The sequence below is a fragment of the Pygoscelis adeliae genome, unplaced genomic scaffold, assembly GCF_000699105.1.
Source record: "Pygoscelis adeliae isolate BGI_AS28 unplaced genomic scaffold, ASM69910v1 Scaffold114, whole genome shotgun sequence".
NCBI classification, from domain to species: domain Eukaryota; kingdom Metazoa; phylum Chordata; class Aves; order Sphenisciformes; family Spheniscidae; genus Pygoscelis; species Pygoscelis adeliae.
Genome location: NW_008824587.1, coordinates 4901496 through 4921761, shown reverse-complemented (window position 1 = coordinate 4921761; position 20266 = coordinate 4901496). Strand labels below are relative to the sequence as shown.

The window sequence follows — 20266 nt, the reverse complement described above, 5'->3', positions numbered from 1 at the left end:
TGCATAAAAAATATGAAGCACTCCCTGACACACCTGAAAGTACCTAAAACTCTGTGCCCACCCCTCCTGTACACACAGGAGTCAAATGCACTGACACTGCATGCAACACAAATACTTTCACACGAGCAAATAAGGCCATATTCTTCTTATGTAGTCACCTATTCTTACAAGCCCAAAATTTCTAGTATATGATTTACCTGAGTGAGGACAGAAGGTCCCATCTGTATTGTACACTCACACAAATTTCCAAAGGAAACAGCAGATATATCCATCCACCCAGCTGTGCAAACACTCCAGCACACAGTCACAGGTACCCCAGCAGAAACAGTCACCCTTGCAGAGCAGAGAGCACAGGGGTCCCCTCCAGCAGGCAGTAAGCTTTACTAATAGGAACCACTGAGCACAGTGCTCATTGCATCTTGCCTACAAGGTCCCCATCACTAGCAGCTCTAGCCCAGCTCACAGACCCTCTTTTCCAGCAGGAGGGAACGCCCTGCAGAGAAGTGGGCACTGTGCATTTCAGAAGGGATTCAGGCAGAAGGACTATTCAAATCAGGTTCTTGTATTGTGTCCACTATGGTGCTCGCTGAGCAGTTAAGACAGTGTGCTGTGCTGCTGCTCCAGCCCTGGGGATACTGTGGCCTCTCTGAGCAAGGAAATCTCACTCTATATTGCCAGCAGCCAGTGTAGGCTCCTCCCCACCTCTCCCCCCAACTGCTGGCCTGCAGCATAATCCCACAGGGTTCAGGAGGTGCAGGTACCTCAGAAGAGTCTCCAGGTCTTGGGAGGCCAGCTTTCTGTGGGGCCGCTCTCCATGGGGTCAGTGTTTGACTCATTGAAAGGAGACAGGAAGAAAAACAGAGAGCCCAGGAGCACACACATGCTCTTGGCAGCAAGGCAGAGTGGGGAGCCAACTTTCCACCCCCGCCTGGCCTGCTCTTTCCTTCCCCTCCTGTTCCCCAGCACACTCCTTCAGGCCCCTCCAGAGCACCAACAGCCATATATCCCTGCTAACATGTAATGCTGGGCCCTTTAAGACATTTTAAGTTTCAGTTCCTTTCTTCAGAGGCAGAGGAAAAACAAGCCAGCATCGCAGAAAGACTAGTATTTCACTAATGGGGTCCAGATGCCTTCATTTGGCAGACTCTGGGTCCTGGCTTGCAAGGCAGGGCAGGGAGAAGCTGTGCCCCCACTTCCCCCAGCTCCAGAGGTGTAGCCTAGTGTTCACCCTGACCCCACTGCACAACTTCTCACCCTGCTCCTTCCCTCATCATCACTCACAGCTCCGCCACCAGTATTTCCATCTGCACAAGACAGATTCAGCTCCCTCCTCATTCCCTCTGGACAGCTGCCAGAGCACAGAGAAACTGGGACAAGAGAGCCCACAGAAGTGCAGGGTGGGGCAGACAAAGCCTCCCCCTTCCTTCTCAGAGCTTCAGTGAAGAAAGATCATGGCGTACAGCCTTTAAAAACACATGAGAACACTTCAGGGTCTGTAGGAGACATGAGTCCTCCTGAATTGGTGGAGAAGGAGAGCTCTGGGACAGACATGCAAAGATAACAGTCTGACAGAAGACCATGCACTGCAGACAGCTTTTTGGGATGGAGCCAGCTCCAGGCAGGACTGAGGTTTGGGATGGGAATCCCCATGCTCAAGGCTCTCCAAGCTGCCCCTCAAATGCATCAACTTTTAGCCTGACTCAACTATGGAGTCCAGGTGGAAGTTGCTGCTTTTCTGCCTCACAACAGCCAGTGATCAAGGAGTTGAACTTGGGGAGGAAACAAGTAAAAATATGCTTCCCTTTCCCCCCTGCTCCCACTCAGTGGAAGACAAAAGCTCCTTTCTTAGAGGTTGCTCAGACCTCATCAGCATTGGATCTCCTGTGTTTGAGGGACCGAGGCTGGCAGGGAACAGCTTTCATTAGGCAGCTCTACCTCTTGCTATGCAGAAGGGAAACGGTGCTTGCTATTGACCCCCAAGGCTGCCCTCCCTCAGGAGGGAAGGGAGGTCCAATCCCCATCCCAGGCAACTGGAATCTATCAACAGTTTACATATCCCCACTGCAGCCCGCCCTCCCACTCCCCAGGGAAGAACAGGGAGTTCTGATCATCCCTAATACAGATGTAGCAGCTGGCTTTGATTAAAATACTTGATGTTTATCACCACTCAACCTGCATATGCAACCCAGAGGAAAGTGAAGCCTCCCCAAGCAACTCTGAATATAAAGGTCAGGGGTCTTATAGCAGAGACACTGATTTAGCAAAAGACATTCCAATGCCTGGTTCTTTAATTAGGAAATTGCTGCCTGCTCATCCATCACAGCACTGCAGCAGTCTCCATGAAGAAAGCAGTATTTAGAGACTGATTCATCACCCTATTTGTCATCATTTCCACCTGCCAAGAATGAAACAGGCCCACTGATACAAACTAGACAAGAAGCCATGCCTAGCTGTAGCTCCCAGGCACACTACTGTGTGCCTCAGAACACCTGAGGGACACAAACCACAGCAAGGGGCAGAGCAGTTTATTTGCAATCAGAAACCCTGATCAACTCAGAATGCATGACTACATCGAACCAGGCATTTTTCATCAGCACATTGAGTGGGGCTAACTCTTTCGATCATGTCCTTACCAAAACCATCCAGCTATTCTTTCTCTTTTCAAAGTAATCAGAAAAGACAATTATCTACCTTTGTCTTGCACAGGAAGCAACACACTGTTGACAATGATAGTGTCACCTGGGACAATTCTGTCTGCTTACATCATTTCCCACTGAAGCAGAAAGACACCACAGCACAATGCCAGAATTCCCAATATTCAAGATTTTCAAGCAACTCTACAGAGTAGGTCCATGTTCCTGTCAGTAATATTCCACACATCACTGTACTTTTGATCAGCAGTACTCTAATCATTCACAATTCAAACAATTTTACAAATAAGATTTAACTTGCATGTTCAATATAGAAACATTAAGAGACATTCATGCTTTATTTCACAACTGAATCCTGGAGAGATTAAGTAATTTATCCAAAGTCAGAAGGAGCCAGCATCTGAGTTGCAGCATCAGCTCCACAGCTCCTGTTGCTATGCTCAGAAAGCAGATAGCTTTCTTCTTGTGACCAGGAGAAATGCATGAAAACCTCTGCCATACTCCCTCAGGAAACTCAGCACAGCTGCCCCACAAATACCAAGAAGTCCAAGTCTTGGAACTAACCCATCACACCCTTGATCACAGCTGCCACAGCAAGACAAAGGTCAAATTCACTCCAAGTGTCTGACAACTTTCTGCTGAGCCAGGGCTTCAAGCATAGATGTTACTCCTTGTGCATCAAAAAAGCCACATCCACACCAATTCAGAAGTGCTCAGCAGTGCTGAGACTACAGGGAACCCAGCCCAAAGATGGTTTCAGCTTGCATCACAAGCTGCAGACAGTACTCAGAAGGTACATCTGTAACACCCAGTGAACTGAAAGCCTTATCCTCATCAGATGCCTGAGACTCAAGTCACAGAGTTGAGCTACTCACCTCATCATCCTTGTACCAGGAGAGGTTCTCCGCTGTCAGGACAAACCAATACTCCTTGGAGCCACCCTTCATGATCCCAATGTTGTTGATTGTGAGCCAGCCCTTTCGGATGACCTAAGGGGGTGGAAGCAGTGAGCATTAACAAGGGCCCTAAAAGCCTGGCCTTAGGCAACAGAGGAAAGATCAGAGGGTATCCCTACACACAGAGTAGTATGGAAAGACAAGGAACACTGTGCTCTCTGCTGCTGCCAGAGGAGCCCCCCCACTCAACTGGCCAGTGAAGGCCTTTGCCTTGAAAGGGCCAGGAATAGTATAAAAAGGACGCAGGAAGGAACCTGGCAGTGCTGTGCATTATACCCTCTGCCGAGGGGAAAGAGATGCAGGAAGAACTGCATCAAGAGTGCCTTGGACACCGGCACAACCTACAAGCACCAGATCACAGCAACACACCCAGAAAAGGCCATGCCTAGAGAAAACCAGGACACCAGCACACCTTTCGGCACACTGCATGTGTGGAGTGCTTCACCCAACTCAGGGGTGGGGGGAACCAGTTCAAGAAGAAGAGACAGGCAAGCAACCCAGAAAGAATTGAGTTCAGTAAAAAGGAGACACTAAGTATAACAGAACAAAATGGTGCATCTGGAATTAGTACCCTGGACTTCAGCATACCTAGCTATTTGAGTAGTCATATTAATTAAGGGCAAACCAAGTTCCTTTAAAGTTTAGTCTGTAAAAAAGCCAGGCTATTACTCTCTAGGGAACTCCAATTCACCAAGTGCTGGTTTAGAACCTCACACATGCGGTAATCAAATGCAAGTATGCGTCAGCTTAAATGCATTAGCTTTTATACATATTATTGCACTGTCAACACCCAAAAACATCTGTATGCATTATGTGTATGTACCTTGTTGTATGGATGTGCTTGCTGAAAACAACCTGGCATTGAAAAACCATGCGACTGCACTGCACATTATCAAGTTGCACTGTGTGAGCAGCCTACCACAGAGGTACACAATCCCTTTAACTGACAGTTTACCCTATAAAGGTAAGCAAAGGAGCATTGGATCTTCATCTCGTGCCTACTGTTAAGCTCGAGATAGTCCTATTCTCTCTGTGGACAGGAGGGGGCAGTGAAACAGAACCACACTTCCTTGGATTACTGCTTTTCATCTCCACCCACTCACAAGATGTACCAGCAGTTCTGAATTTTTCTTCAACCTACCACCTTTTCACCTCATTTCTGCTTCACCTGTGTCTAGTGCCAGCTGCCTTCCTCTCCCCATTCAGCAGCAGAGGGAATAATTTGTCTATGCACTGTTCTTGCCTTCCCAGATGCAACATTAATGTTCATTAGCACACCCTGCTGAGTGGCCTTCTACTCACCAGGATCTCATCCTGCAAAGGGGAACCATAGCAACAGCAGCAGAGCAGAGAGCAGGAGAGGAGCAAAGAGAGGAGAGATTGTTACTAGGAAAGCTGGAGCAGGAGAAGAGAGGCTCAAAAATAAAATAAATTGGAAGCTGGTACCAAATCTTTTACCCCAGGTGTTAACAAAAGCAACCCCCATCCCAAAATAAAGTCTGCTAACAGGAAAGCCAAAGCGCTTTACAGGTAGATCCAGAGTTTGCCCTTTGCACTCTTTCACACTCAGCTCTTCTGTAAGGTATACTGCAGAGGATGGGGTTCCCTACAGCTGCTCTGAGATCCAATGAAATGGATGGTTGGCCAGCCCAACCTGCTGACCTACCTGCCTGCCAACAGTACTGAAACAGTCTGCATGTTTATGTGCAGGGAAAGGTGGTCAAACATGTTATAAAGAGGATGGATGTCAGGAGTGAATGTCTTTAAAAAGACTAAGCAAAAGCATTTGCTTCCATTCTCTATGAAGCTGCTTGTAAGGTTCTGTTTCTACAAGATCTTCTAGCCTAGATAGCCTTGCCTTGTCCCCAGCAAATCTGGGAGAAGGTGTTATTAGCCTCTTTTAATTGTATGTACACTCCTTACAGTTCCTAAAGGAATAAGGGAACTCCTCCCCTCCACTGCTGTCTTATCCCATAGGTGTGCTGTCACACATACTAGTGCAACCATGGCTATAACCACCCTTTGTCTCCCTGTACAGAGGTTTAAGTATTTCCAGTGAAGTCTTCCAGAAGAGAGTCCATGAACTCTTGAAATCCCTTTCCAGAAAGTAGATATCACTGATGGGAAAGACAACTAGAAGACACAATTCTGTACTGTAACAGTTCAGACTTACTGTTCTGTACCCCATACCTCAGCAGAAGAGGTAGCATAGCTAGTGAAGGGGCTGAACAAACAGGGATTTACACAACGTTAACAGGGATTTCTACCAGAAAAGCAAGACCAGATCTTGATTATCAAGCATCCATTTTGCCCTACAACACTTCCCCTCCATTGCTGCTACATGCTCAGTTCTTCCTGACTGCAGTGAGCCTAAAACACTATCCTCCAGGTAAAAAGAAGAGTTTGATGACTTAAAAAAACACACCAAAAAACTTAGAGCACTGCTGCATCCAGCCCAGCACTTGTCCACCTGGTAGCTTCCAGGTAGCAAACATGTCCTTCTTGCAGCAGTGAAGGAGATGGAACTTGGCCTACCTGGTTGCCAGCTGCCTTCTTCTTGCTCATCTGGCTGCTCCTCTGCTGAGCACTGCAAACAACAGCAGAGACATTCAAAACCCCTCAGGCTCTTCATCACCTGAATCCTGCTCCCATCAGATAGCTGCTGTAGTGAGTTCATGCCCCTCACCACTGGTTTCCAAGGCTTGATAACCCAGTCTATTTCCATCTGCTCTCTCAGCCTGGTCTACTCATCTTCTCACTCCCACCTGAACCACACTTGGGTCACTAACCCTCCACTGCTGCTGCTTTTTCCCCCCTGACACAACCCTAATACTTTAACTCCCCCTTCTACACATTCCTATTCTCCTCCCCAGACCTGCAATACAGAGCCACTGAAAAACAAGCGATACTGAGAGCTGAACCATACTTTGGGACCACAGCATCTGCACCAGGGCCTTTGCAACCCATTTACAGGAGCAGCTATAGGACAGAGCCACAGGAAACACATGCAGAGAAGAGGAGACAATAGAATGTGGGTGCTTACTTGGCAAAGCCAATGAAATCCTCATGGTTTGTGTTCATGTAAGCCAGCTCGATGTCTATTAGAAGCATGACCTGCCAAACAGAGGCACAGACAGAGCAAGACAGACGTTAGTGACTGACACTGCTAATAGTCAGGGGCAGACAAAGCCCTGCACATTGTTCATCTGATCAGCCCTCTGCAGCCAGACACCCCTTGGCTCAGGCCACTCTAGCCTAGACTGTCCCTTCAAAGGGGTCCCCCACCACACCCAATCTCCCCTCTTACACACACTCCTGATCCCCTACCTGATCTTTGGTCCTGCCTTCTCTCTCACGGATGTGAGTAGTAACAATCCTCTCCATCTCCTCACGCAGATGAGGGTACTGGCTGAGCTGCAAGAGAGAGAAGACACGTGCACATGGGAAAGAGAGGTATAAAGGGGGGAGCAGCCCCCCACATGTATGCATGCACACATACACCCTGCAATCAGTATTTTCAAGGGAAGTCCTAGAAAGCTGGACTTGCAAACAGATTTTTCCAAGTTCCTGGAGGTCTGCTGGGGGCAAAGCTCATTTCCTCTTGCTTTGGGCTTCAGAGAAAAGTCCTTTTCACTCTTGCAGCAACCTTTCTGCCTCACCAGAGACCTGCTCTAAACCCACCACATTCTCCCTGGCATGAGGTTCTTGACAAACCCCAGATGTAAACACACTACTATTGCTTATTGGGTTTTTCCCATTAAAGCAAGCAATTTCTCTAGATGTTCAGCATCTCATTGTAGTAGGCTAAGTAGGTGAATGGCCTGTTGCAACTACCTGCTAAATCCCATGGGAAGTCTCCCTGGGAAGTGAAGTGGATTTCAATCCCCATTTGCTGAGGCACTGAGTGAAAGCATCTGGCCCTCTCCATCAACATCTGCAAGCAGACAGAGGATCTGACCAACTCAAGGGGACATGTCCTCAAGAAACACTGTACTCTGGGCATCCAGCTGCTTCTACCTGCCCTCCACCTGTACTGGGGCAGGATTACATAGTTGAGGTCTATTATTCACATTGCACCTACACCACACTTTTTGCCACGTTACTGAGGAGGGAATCCTTTCCTGCCCAGACAGAGAAGTAGAAGGACTTTACTAGCTCTGGTTCAAAAGAATATCTACAGAGATCATACATGAGAAACCCTTCCAAAATGAGCTACTACTTGCCTAGACTCATAAACCTCTATGATTTCAATAGCAGTAACTGTATGTTTCTCAGGTCAGGCCCAGCACAGTCAAATGAAATTAATCCTCCAGACCCAGGATCTAGCCCTTTCTTCCCCACTTCACCTATCCCCTGTGAAATAATCCTCCCCCCCCTTTTTTTTTTTTAATATTACCTCCAATTTAACTATAATGTCAAACAGCATTTCCTAATATCAGTCTCTTACATCCCCTTGAGGGGGTGTATAAAAACAGAAATCTCATTTGCCTATGATCTGCACTGCATTTGTTTTATTCCTCCAATTTACATGAGAACTTCTTAAATTGGTTTGGCCTTTTGTTCACTATACATAAGCAACTATAACATACTAGAAGGAACTGGCTCAAAGTGTGCCGCATCACCACTGGAAGCCAGATCCCACATTAGCCAGCAACAATATTCCTAACATCTGAGTACAAATAGTCTCAAATCCTTTCAGCACCCTTGCAGTCAAGGAAGTTGCAATAGCCTGGAACTGAAATTGAGGACTAGCTTTGACACTGACTATTTTCAAATGTGTGGTTTGTTTTGAACGCTAATGATCCTACAGAGGCAGGGAAAAACAAGTGGAATTAGTGTTCCCCACCACCACCTTGTCTTGAAAGCACAAACTGGGTGTTCTCCATGTTCTTTATGGTTCTGGCAGCTGGTTGCTTCAGAGACACACAGGCAAAGCTTCCTGTTTCCTTTGGGGGGTTGGCAAAGGATAGATGGGCAAGTTGTGTCAAACAAAAACAGGAAGTTGGAAAACCTCTAAGCAAGTCTGAGCTTCTTTGCTTCAAATTAAAAAAACCCAGTAAAACAAAAAAACCACATCAAACCTACCACCACCCCCCCATTCCCAACCAGGACAAATGCACACGAAGTGCAAAACAAGTTGTGGTTTATTCAGAACCCAGGTCATCCAGCAACATTCATGTGCAAAAATAAATTGACAGCATCAGTCCCCATGCAGAAGCTTCCAACCCCAAGCATGCACAGGAGAAGCAAGGGTGGGCAAGGAAAGGGGACACAGACAAGCCACAGAATGTCACACCACCAGGGAACATGCAATAGGGCATAGAGGGGCAAAGAGTTATCACCAGCAGTACAAACAGCACCCAGAAATGCCATGACTCTGAAAGACAGGAGAGCAGGCGACCCTTCAAGGGGTTAAGTCTGTCAGCCTGGGATCATGTCTCAGCTCAAGTGGGTTTTCAGTCCTGTTTTAGCTGCATTTGCCTGTTTAGTCAAAATACAAGCTTACAGCCCTCTTTGAAAACCAATTTGTCCCAATGTTCCTTAGTTCCCCTCTTTGCAGATTCCAGGAGACCTTGCCAGCACACCAAAGATCAACCTTTAGCTGAAGGATTGCTGACTTGCAAGACCTTCCTGCACTTGTGAGATGCTGCAGTGCAGCCTGGCACACTAGCTAGAGCATTATCCTCTTAAATGTAAGGGCTTACATGCTTATACCAGCTTTCTGTTGATTTTGGAGCTACTCTCCATTTAACCAACTGGAAGAAGCTCAGCATCAGGCCAGTCAGAGAACAGCTGTTAATGGCTACCTTCTCTTCAGCCCTCAACTTTTTCTAATAGTCAAGAGAGTCAACTGCGAATCTCTTTTCATACAGGAAAGCTGTACTTCTGTAGACAGATGGGTTTGCCACCTTCTGTGCTCTTTATCGACAGTCTCGTATTATTCCACCTATGCAGCTTTATCAATTGCACATACAAAGATTTCTTCACCATCTGGGGTGAAATAAAATAATTATGACAGCACACAAACAATAACACACAATAGTTCAGGACAGCAACAAACCAAGGCTACAGGACTGTTAAGCTAATTCAAGAGGTATTAGCCCAAGCCATCTTCCTTTCAAGAAGCCTCACAGGACTTCTAGTGAGTTTAAAGGTTTGTTTTTGTCATCTGAAAGGCAGCATCAGTCCACAGCACAGCAGGCTGGGTATTACCTTACAATTAGCATCAGTCCTAAAGTAGCCTTTTCCAAATGCCTCCCCTAATAGCACATGCTCTTGTTCACATCAAGCAGTTAGGGCTATAACATGCAAGATAAATATTGCAAGTTAACTAATGCCCCTGTGCTGTTACTACCTTATGCCATCAGAACCCTTCTCAGGCTGGCTGCTATCCTAAAATGGTCTATGGCAGTTACCTTCTACTCTTTCAGAGGGAGATACAGGCAAGATTAACCTTCTCACTACATGTAGACATTTGACTTTAAGCATTACTAAAGCCTTCCTGTTATTTTCCAGTACTATTGCTGCATATTTTCATTCAGGCAGTTATTTTGCATCTCCAACATCTGCCTCTCTGGCCTCTCCAGCTTTTATTACAGCCATTAGTCTCCTACAACGTCACTGCTACTATCACCTTCCTTACAGTATTATCTTCGTTGCATCACCTTGGAACATCCTCACAGAGTCCTCCACCATATCACAGACTAAAATCCACAGAGCAAGCGGGTATCCAGCCACTCTAATGACATGGGCCAATAGAGAAACTGGAATTCAACACCCTTGGGATTTTCATGATCCTTCTCCCTCCCCACCCAGAGCAGACATCTCCAGCCAGATACAGAAAACAGTGTAAGCAAACCCATCAAAATAAAAAACCCACAAGAGAAACAGGCTGGAAAGGAGTTACTCTGCCTCACCACATCAGCCCCCACAATCTGGCAGCAGCAGGACTCTGCAAGAAATAGCTTGGGCAGAGTTCAGGGCATGTCAAAGATGTCTCCTTAACAGAGGCAGAGGTGAGCTCTGTATTCTTAAGTACAACCAGACCTTATTAGCTCAGCTCTTGCCTTCATTCTGAACTCGTATCAATTCTTATCTTCCCTTCCTTCCCAATTTAGGTGTATATGTTGGTGAGTCTGGCTGTAACCCTGGAAGAAGGGAATTGTAATTTTCAAGTCCTAAAATAACCCATGAAACAGCCCTTTCCAACTCAGTTTCCAGAACATACTTCTATTGTGCCACAGACATGTTTCTGGCCCCTCACTGCCAAGTTTAACACTAATTGCCACATCTGCCTTTTTCTTTTTAAGGAGGCATGTGGTGCCCCCTCCTGGAAGAAACCTGCCTGGGAAACAAACCCACCCCTGCCCCAGCCTCTAAGCAGTATTTGACACCCTCCATGTCACTCAGGGCAGTTTCCCTCTCCACCTGCAGCTGCCCTCTGCTAGCCTAAGGCTTCACCTCCTGTGGTTCACAGCATACAAGGAAAAGTATCCACACTACCTCCCACTGAGAATAGTCCATGGAACAAAGATCAGCAGAAGAACGATGCAGAGGGTATAATGCCTGGAAAAGCTTTTCCCCAAGCCTTTTGGGACAGTAATCTTCTGTTGACTCTGAATGTCTCTTGCAGAACATCTTGCACCTCAAGCTTTTAAACAACTGCTGTTTTGGATATACTACTGCTCAACATAGCTCCGCAGACAAGATGAAACCTGCAGACCACTCATGCTGTGGGGATGCGAGGTCTTTTTCTGGCTTTTTATCTTTTTCTAGGGTATCTGGATTTTTTTAAGGGGGTCCCAGAAAAAAAACCTAACTAAGAAGTTCCAAATGCACAGGCAGTGGCACAGCAAACAGGGCTCGCAAAGGGTTTGATCCACACTGAGGTGAATACCACTGAGCCGGACAGAGGAAAAGGGTATGCTAGAGTAATCCACTGGTTCCCAGCTCACTTCTCAGCTAAAGAGCCCATCAGTGACATCCACTTCTCTTGGCCTGCTTTTAGACTGCTCTTATACCTGCAGGATGCTCCTCTCCCTTAGATGTATCTTTATATCCATTTTCTCTCACTAAGTTTGCTGGAGTTCCTGGAGTGTGTGTGGAGAAACAGCATGGAAGTGTGTGGTAAGGGGGTGGGCATTGACCTTTCTTTGCATTTTTTTGTTTCTTTACCTTTTCGCTACACTTTCTGATGGTGGATGTGAGCTCACTCACTACCATATCCACACACTTCAGACTCGGCTCCTTCAACTTCTGCACCTGCTTTTTCACTATGGCTTCAAAAGCGAGGTCAGGCGTGAAGAGACCCGTTCTGCACGGCAGGGGCAGGGTGGGAGGAAGCAACGAGGAAGAAGAAAGCAAAGCAGAGAAAGAGCAGGAAGGAGGAGGAAAGAGAAGGAAAGAAAAGGGAAGAGAGAAAACACAAGGCAAAATGAGAAGTGAGATTTTGGTTCATTCCATTAGTTTATTGAACCAGGTGAGCATTGCTATGGGGCCTGTGCACTGCCAAGTATCAGGAGAGTCTACGGGCAAATGGAAGTGGCAAAGGGGAATGAGGTAGGAGCAGCTGGGCCAGTGAAATGGTGAGCTGTCAAGAGCACGATGAATGGATGGAACCCCCCAGGGATCAAGTGATCTCTTCCTGAAGGAAAGCTTCTTTGGATTTTAAAACAAAGCTGCTTGCCACAGTGAGCCACTGCCTCTCTTCCTAGAGGCTCACCATGTCTCATTTCCCTTTGTCTCAGGCATTCCCCCCTTTCCTTCCCACCACAGTTATCTCCTCTTCATGTTTTCCTTATTCCAGCTGCAGGAAGCCTGAACAGGAGCCAAGCTAAGACTTGCAAAGGTCTGTCACTTGCATCTTGTTTTGGCAGAACTGAACTGAATTGATATCTCTCAGTTTCAGGGATTCAGACAAACTCTTCCACTTGTGGAGCATATTTCCTCTCTCTCACCTTCCCTGCAACATGAACTTCCTCAGTAAAACAGATGTATCCAGTATTTAGGAAAATGCAAACATGCTACAGGGCATCCATAGCTATACAAAGCACCCGTTCTGCCCCAGCTAACCTGTAGCATCAGACCCAATACAGGCTTGTTGAGGTTTATAAGGAAGTATTCATTTCCACTGATAATATCTAAGTGGCCTGTATTCTCAGAGGCTCCACTATGAAAGAACAGAAAGTCCACAGAAAATAAAGTTACTAAAATATGGCCAAGATTAATCCAATTCAAGACTACTGCACTCAAAGAAGTTTTTCAGCACATCTTTAACACTTTAGAGCTTCTACCAGGATGCTCTTTGTTACACAGTCTGAGTTACTTGTTTTAGCATGGGGCATTACCACTTTACAAGTGCTTTCAAGGGGACAATGTCCCCTTATCATGGGAAGGGGATACTGCCTTTCTAAAGGTACAGTTAATAGTCAGACCTGGGGTGCATACTGCTGACAACCAATCCAGGGCTAGCTATAAATAACCACCACTTCATTTAGGTCAGATAAGTTCACCTCATCTTTCACATCAGTGGATAACTCCTGCAAGACCCCAAGCGATACCAGTATTAAAAACACTCTTCAACACATACTATAGGACCTACAACTAGTTTGCCTTTTAAGCAGCAAAGAGTTAGAATATGTTACAGGATTCAGCTTCACCACAGGGTCTCCCCCAAGGTGCCAACAAAGCCCCTTTTGAGCAAAGCAAGGGCACTTCCAGAGTTAAGTTCACATCCTTTGACTCAGCAGCAGTTTCCTACTAATCCACTTGCCCTGCTAAGCAAAATACACAGCTTCCCCCACCAGACTTCGGGAGCCCTGCACACGCACAAAAAATATTTAAAAAGACAGTCCCTTCCAGTACCTGGGTATCACCATTTTGTTTTTTCAGATACAAAATTGTAACCATGACTACTCGAGCACACACAGAACAACTAGCACTGAAGTCAACCATCAAATTCTTAGCAGTGGGATCTAAGCTAAAACGGAATGCTTTAATCCTGAATCTGTGACTTTCCCCCCATCCCTGTGGTCTCCTCTCTTATATCCCACCCAGCTGTACGCACCACCTGATCACTTGAGGAACCTGCCACTGTCAGAACAGATGGTCTATTCTGAAATTGTCAGTAAAAGCAGAAACAAAGAGAAACAATGAAGAAAGAGGTGGGAAATGGAAGGAAGGATGCAAAGAGAGAGAACAAATGGGAGATTTTGAATAGCAACTGATGGATGGAGAACAAACCAAGAGAAGCTTCAGAGGGCATGAGAAAGGAGGGCCCTTCTGATCCAGTTAGCAGGCGACTCCGGATACTTGGCAGCCTGAGGGCCTGTGCTTACCTGTCGCCAAGCTCTAATGGCAATTTTCTGGGTGCTCCCCACAGTCACACACCCCAAGAGAGGACAGCAGGACAGAAAAAGGAAGCTCCTCCAGCACTCTAGAAACCTGAGCAATCTCTCACTGCATCCACTTTGCTTTCCCAGTCTGTCCTGGGGGGGCAAAGCATGTGCCTGCATGCCTGAGCCCTTCTGTAGAGGTTCTTGGCCCTAAGGACTAGGCATTTCTGCAAGCAATATAAAGTATCACCACTTGGGCACCTTTCCCCACCCTTGCAGACAGGGCATCAAACTCTCCAGACACCTCCTGCACTGCCCATTTACCTACACCTGAATAGCCAGTGGCTATTCCAGTCTCCAGTGCCCATACCACCATCCTAACTGAGGTGCCTTTTCACCAGCACCTAGCCCTGCCTGAAGCAGCAAGCCATGGCTGAGAGGAATGGCACAAGTTTTCTTACCTTGCTGCCTTTCAACCCCAACCTCAGAAACAAAAGCTGCCATAGCCAAAGGGCAGAATCAAGGCAGGTTCCCTCCCTCAGCCCCAACAAATACCAGTATGGATCCCAAAGGGCGAAACCTGAAACCCTCTCTCTCAGTGAGAGCAGGAGGACCCCAGAGGTGGATGGACATTTCTAACTTGCTTCTTCTCAGCCACGTGCTGCTCTTCTAGAACAGGATATGGACCAAGCCAGCCAGAAATCAAGCCAAACACCACAGGAACATTTCCCTGCGATACAGCCCACAGCTATAACTGCTGCAGCCTCCGAAGTTCAGCCCCATGCGCCCACCCAGCAGCACCCAAAGGCTAGTTTGGGATTAACCCTCCCACTTCTACAAGAACAGACAGGACAAAATTTAAATCCCAATTTCTGGCTTGGAAAATAAAACCAGAAACTAAATTTGAAGTAAAATGTGGCCATATAAGAAATACCCTTGGTTTTAGAAGGAATCACGTGTCATGCTACAGACAGAGGGGTGGTGGGGACCTCTCCAGCACCCCTCAGCTCTAAAACATTTAAGGAGCAGGGCCATGGCCCATGTCCCACAGCACTTCCCCTCCTGTTTGGCTTGTTGGCTGGATCGCCCCAGGCTGGTACCGCTCAGGTCTAGTCATGCTGAGGAGGTGGTTAGAAACACCGAGTGTGGCTGCAGGCAAGTCCCTGCCCAGGTCACAGTGCTGCGCTGCAGCCAGCGAGCAGAGCAAAGTGCCAGCTCCATGCTGCCTCTGGTTACCTTCTTGGTGCACTGTCTAACAGTATTGATTAACTCCGAAATGACCATGTCCACGCATTTCAGGCAAGGTTCTTTAATCTTCTTCACCTGCTTTTTCACAATGGTCTCAAAGGCCATGTCGGGCGTGAAGAGACCGGTTCTAAACACCCAGGGTGGGGACAAGACAAGGCAGGAGGGGGAGAAGGGGCAAGGAGAATGTCACAGCATTACACACATATCTTGGAGCAGGCACCGCCATCATGAAACCCAACACGTGGGGCTGGGGAGTGTCATGTCCCCTGGACAAGCAATGACTGGAGTCCATGGAAAATGGGGGTCACTTGGCACCTCCCAGGAAGGAGGTGCTGAGGGCAAAATGGATCCCAGCTGGACAGCCACAGCCAGGCCATGATTCCACCTCAGCTGCCAGGCCTAAGGGTGGCAGGGGCTGACCCCTCTGCAGCACATTTGACCTCAGAGTTGTGCAGCAGATGGGAGGTCTTCTCTGAAAGATTTTCTTAATGATTAGGACATTAACACATGTGATACCCTTCATCAAGCTCAGCTAGCGACTGAGCAAAAGAAAGGAATGAAAATAAATCCAGGTCAGTATTTGTTCACATCCCAGTGTGCAGGAAGGGCTCTGACAGGCACCAGGCCCTGCTCACCTTCCCAGGAGCAGCATGATTCAGGGTCTCAGGGCTGTGCTTTTTGACAGCTAACCTCCGCTGAGGGGAACACAAGCACGTTTGCTAACTACAACCTGGGGCCACTGGGATCCTGGTGATGAGCACCCCAGTGCTCCCTCAGATCTCTAGGGGAGGAGGTGCTCAGTACCAACAACTGTTTTGAATGACTAACTGTTGGTTAGTATAGAGACAGAAAGTGAAAACCAACATTTTAGTTTTAACTAAATGATGGAGTAGTATGGGCTTGCATCCCTCTTGCTATCCTTTCTTATGTCAAGACACAAGAAGGAGGGAGAAAATGTCCACCAAGGCAGGTTTACCTTTTAGGCTTCTGCGACTCTCATATGGGAAGAGAAAGCAAATTGACTTGGATGATTGTCCCTACTCCCAGATTCAAGCCACCGGGGTGGTCCAAGGAGATTATCCCTCCCCTTTGGCCGACCTACCGTACCTCTGAAGTCTTCAACTCCATTTGGAAGGTCTAGAGGTATTTACAAGGCTATGCAGCCAATGGTCTGCCTAGTGAGTGATACGTGCCTGATTCCATGGATGTTCTTGATGGCATAGCTAATCTCCCGCCGCAGCTCCTTCTCATCAAACTCCATCTGCACCAAGAGAGAATTTTATCAGAAACTGCCTGACACTTATTTGCGCAACCCCAGGATACACAACAACATGCTTTATAGAGAAGAGGTCCCATGCCAGCACTATCATGTGTCAGATGAGATATTGGCCCAAGTGTTGGATACAGAGTCCAGCCATAAAGCTTCTGTTGCCAATGCAGACATCCTGGACAAATATGAATAGCTAAGGGCCTACATTTACAGATGCCAAGCCCCAGCAGCTCCCAAGGAGCTTCTTAGAGATAAAGCAATAGGACTGAAGTGCTAGATTGCTTCCTCAAACAAACTGTTTCGTCTCCCAAAATTCAGCATGAGGTCTTGACAGCTGTTTTTTCAGTGAACACCACAAATAAATTTACAATTCACATACAAAAATATATTATCCAATGCAAGGCAGGCTCTTGTGTTTCACTAAAAAGGCGTCATCTTATTCAAATGCAAAAAAAGAAACAAAATGCAGAAAAGCCAGGAGTGGAATAATTTGGCTCTTGAGTCTGTTCCAACTGATACTAAAAAAGGTTTTTCCGTACTACTTCTGACTGGGTTAGTGTACTTTGCCATCCAAGAAAACAATCATTCAATAAAAGTCCCCTTCAGCTATTATGACAGTAGAACAGTTTCTACACTGTTCCCACCTCTAGGCCATTGATAGAGGACAGACAGAAGTAATCCCAGGTATATCTATATCTTCTTTCCTGCTTCTTGCATATCCATTAGGGCAACTTTAGGTCTAGTCTGGTGCTCAGGATTAAGGAAGTACAAGTTTCAGCACCATTCGTACCATGTGAAATTCAGTCAAAGTAGCTTTGACATAAACATATCTGCAAGGACATTCAGTCATTGATTTACTGTTGTCTGTGTTAAAGGAAGTTAATTTTGCACACTTAATTTAGCATTTAGGAATTAAGTTGAAGAAATATTGTCATTTAACTAAGAGAAAATTAAGTTCTGTCACAAGGACAGGGACTGAGGGAAAGGTCAGTACTATGGAAAGGCTCGAATAAGGGAGAGAACAGGAAGTAAAAAAGGTGATAAAAGGAAAAAAAAAATGAAACAAAGTAGTCAAAGGGAAAAACAGATTGTGAAAGGTACCAAGAGGAGTAAGGAGACAGGCAGAAGAGGTAACAGACAACAGGCAAGAAGACAAAGTTGATCTCAGCAGCACAGGGAAGCAATACCTTCACCAGTTCAAAGGGGAAACGCTCATGGAAGATGCGGTTAATCCTAGCTCCTCCTGACAGCTCATAGGTATCAATTTGGTCTCCAGAGCCTTCAATGCGTTTCTCAAAGTCCACAGCAAACTGCTGGACCATCCTGAAAGAAGACAAAAAGCATGAAGTAGAAGTCATGGCTGAGCAGTCATATCCAGGGAGGGACGTGCAGCTGAGGCCACTTACTGAAGCAGAGCTTTGGTCTTGCGAGCAGGGTCATCAGGGCGAAAGTTCTTGTACTCCTCCACCTCCTTCTCAATGGAGAGGAGCTGGCTTTGGAGCTTGTTCCGCAGCCCTGGCAGGGTGTCACGGATATGGTTGGTCAATTGCTGCACAAGAAGAAGGTTTAAGATGATAATAAACCTCTAGGTAGTTATTGGGAAAAGTTTGCTTCCTCTGCACCACAAAATAAAGAGTAATGCTTCTCTCTCCTGTGTTCAATCTATGAGGACCTCTCAGAAGGAAAGTCTATCCCAGGACAGATACCAGTTACAATCTGGGTGTATTCTGCTTCCCCAGCTCCCACCTATTCACCCCTCCATTCCTGACCTTCATTTTACCTTCTAGTCTGATACAAAACTGCCATTCATACAAGGCTGCTGTCTCCAACCCAAGAATAAAGCTTCATATAAAAATATTAGCATTTGCTATTTACACCAGGGCAAAGGCTATTCTGTCTTCAGATTAGCACACCACTGACATCCAAGGTGGTGGTTAAACCCTTTTTCAATGCTAAGGGTGACAAGACAAGGTGGAAGGAGCCAAAACCACTGATGACCTCTAGTAAGAGGATTTCCTCAGAGCACAGCTATGGAAAACTCCAGTTAAAAGATGAGTATTTAAATAAGGAGGAAAAAGGACAAAGTAGTTCTTCACTTAAGGCAGTATTTCAAGGGAGCAGAGAGGGAAGCAACGGTAAGTTGCTACTGTATGTGACAGGATATAAGACAGCCTTAAGAGATGGGAAAATGACTACGAGTATCACATTTAAATCAATCTTGGCAGCTTACTATTAGGTACAGAGATCACTAGAAGTTTAGAAGGTATCTTTTAGCTTAACCAGAAAGACCTTGCATTCTGATAGTGTAAACACCATAAACCAACTATTGATTTTGCACCAGTGTCACTGAGAGGATAAAGCAGCGCTCTGCCTTTAGTGTGTAAGCTCCATTATTGGCCTTAATGTATAATACTGATAGAGTGAAACCCAAGTCAGGCACACTTCATAGGACCTGGCACCAAAATGCCTTTTATGATGCAGAGAAGGAAGAGTTAACCAATCTTCACAAGTCTCACTGCAGCAAAACAATTTTAAGTATTTATCAGTTTGTTGACCACAAGTTTTAGCTTTTCCTGTATTCTTCCATCTCAGAAGAGCCCTGATGGCCAGCCTAGCCATTCTTGTGACATAGTGGACAGTAGTTCTTAACTGTTGACAGTACCTGGTTCAATACTTTCTGCAGGTAGGGGGTTCCCATGCGATCAGCCATGTGTCTGTAGGCTGGGTGGGAGAGAAAAAATTTTCTCTCTGCAGCCAGAGCTGCCTGAATGTCCTTCTTGCCATCAATGTCCTTCTGACTTCTGTTGACTACACCAATGTAACCTGTAAGAGTGGGATTAGAGATCAGACGGTTGCAAGGATGAGAATGTAAACGTGACTCAGAATGAGAAGGAAGTTACCCAGCTGGCAGCACTGCAAAAGAGGAATTCTAGTGGCAACACATTATTAGGAACCAATTGGAAGAGTTTAAAAGTAGGATTTCCTCTGAATGGCCTAGGTTCTGGTATTTTGGTATACAGGACAAAAATGACTATGCATCTGAGAATCAGCTTATTTATTACTGTTCTCCCAGTCACAAAGCATACCCTAGTCTCATTCATTTGAGACTCTTCTGTTGAAGTCCTTAGGATAGGTGCTTCACTATGGCTATACACAGCATGTATCATAGTCCAAAATTATTTCATCTGATATACTATGGCAATCTCATCTAGATAAGAGACGAGGGGAGTCTTAGACAGGAGTTCCATTTTTGCAGCTTGCCTTATTAAAAGAAAGAAAATAAAGATAAGAGCATAAGGCTATGCTTCTGCTAGGACTACATATCAAGGTACAAATACCCAAAAAGTTCCTATTAACAGCGTGACTGATCCCTGTTCCCAACTTTTCTCAGTTCCAGCTTGGAACAGAGATGGCTTAACCACAAGCTGTAACAGATGTTGCAGGAAGGAGATGCACTGGAAGAAGGGGATGAGGCCAGGACACCTCACACAGGGGAAACAGAAGGAGATCATGGACTTAGCATGAGGAAACATACCTCTACGAAGAGGAAGTAATTTATTTTCTAGTACATCTCGTGCATCAGTTCCTTCATCCATAAGATCCAGCTTAGTGATGACTCCAATAGTGCGTTGCCCTATGGAAAAAAACAAACAAACATACTTGATCAAGCAAACAACTCATGTAATATTTTCCTCTGTTCACAGAGCTTACAGGTTGCCCAACTTGGCTACTCAAGGGCTCTTGAATTCAAACATTACAGTTCCCATCATGTCCAAGAGGCCATGAGAGCAAAACAGACAATAATCA

The 20266-nt window shown here is 46.1% G+C and overlaps 1 protein-coding gene across 1 annotated transcript in view; it reads right to left on the bottom strand.

The window, feature by feature from the left end:
* DNM1 (dynamin 1) overlaps nucleotides 1-20266 on the bottom strand; it is a 44424-nt gene that overhangs the window by 20960 nt on the left and 3198 nt on the right. The window contains 11 exon segments of the mRNA XM_009322201.1: nucleotides 3527-3640; nucleotides 4910-4921; nucleotides 6143-6194; nucleotides 6651-6721; nucleotides 6935-7021; nucleotides 15178-15316; nucleotides 16383-16450; nucleotides 17647-17782; nucleotides 17866-18008; nucleotides 19122-19282; nucleotides 19995-20093. Of these exon segments, the coding sequence (XP_009320476.1) occupies nucleotides 3527-3640; nucleotides 4910-4921; nucleotides 6143-6194; nucleotides 6651-6721; nucleotides 6935-7021; nucleotides 15178-15316; nucleotides 16383-16450; nucleotides 17647-17782; nucleotides 17866-18008; nucleotides 19122-19282; nucleotides 19995-20093 (1082 nt within the window).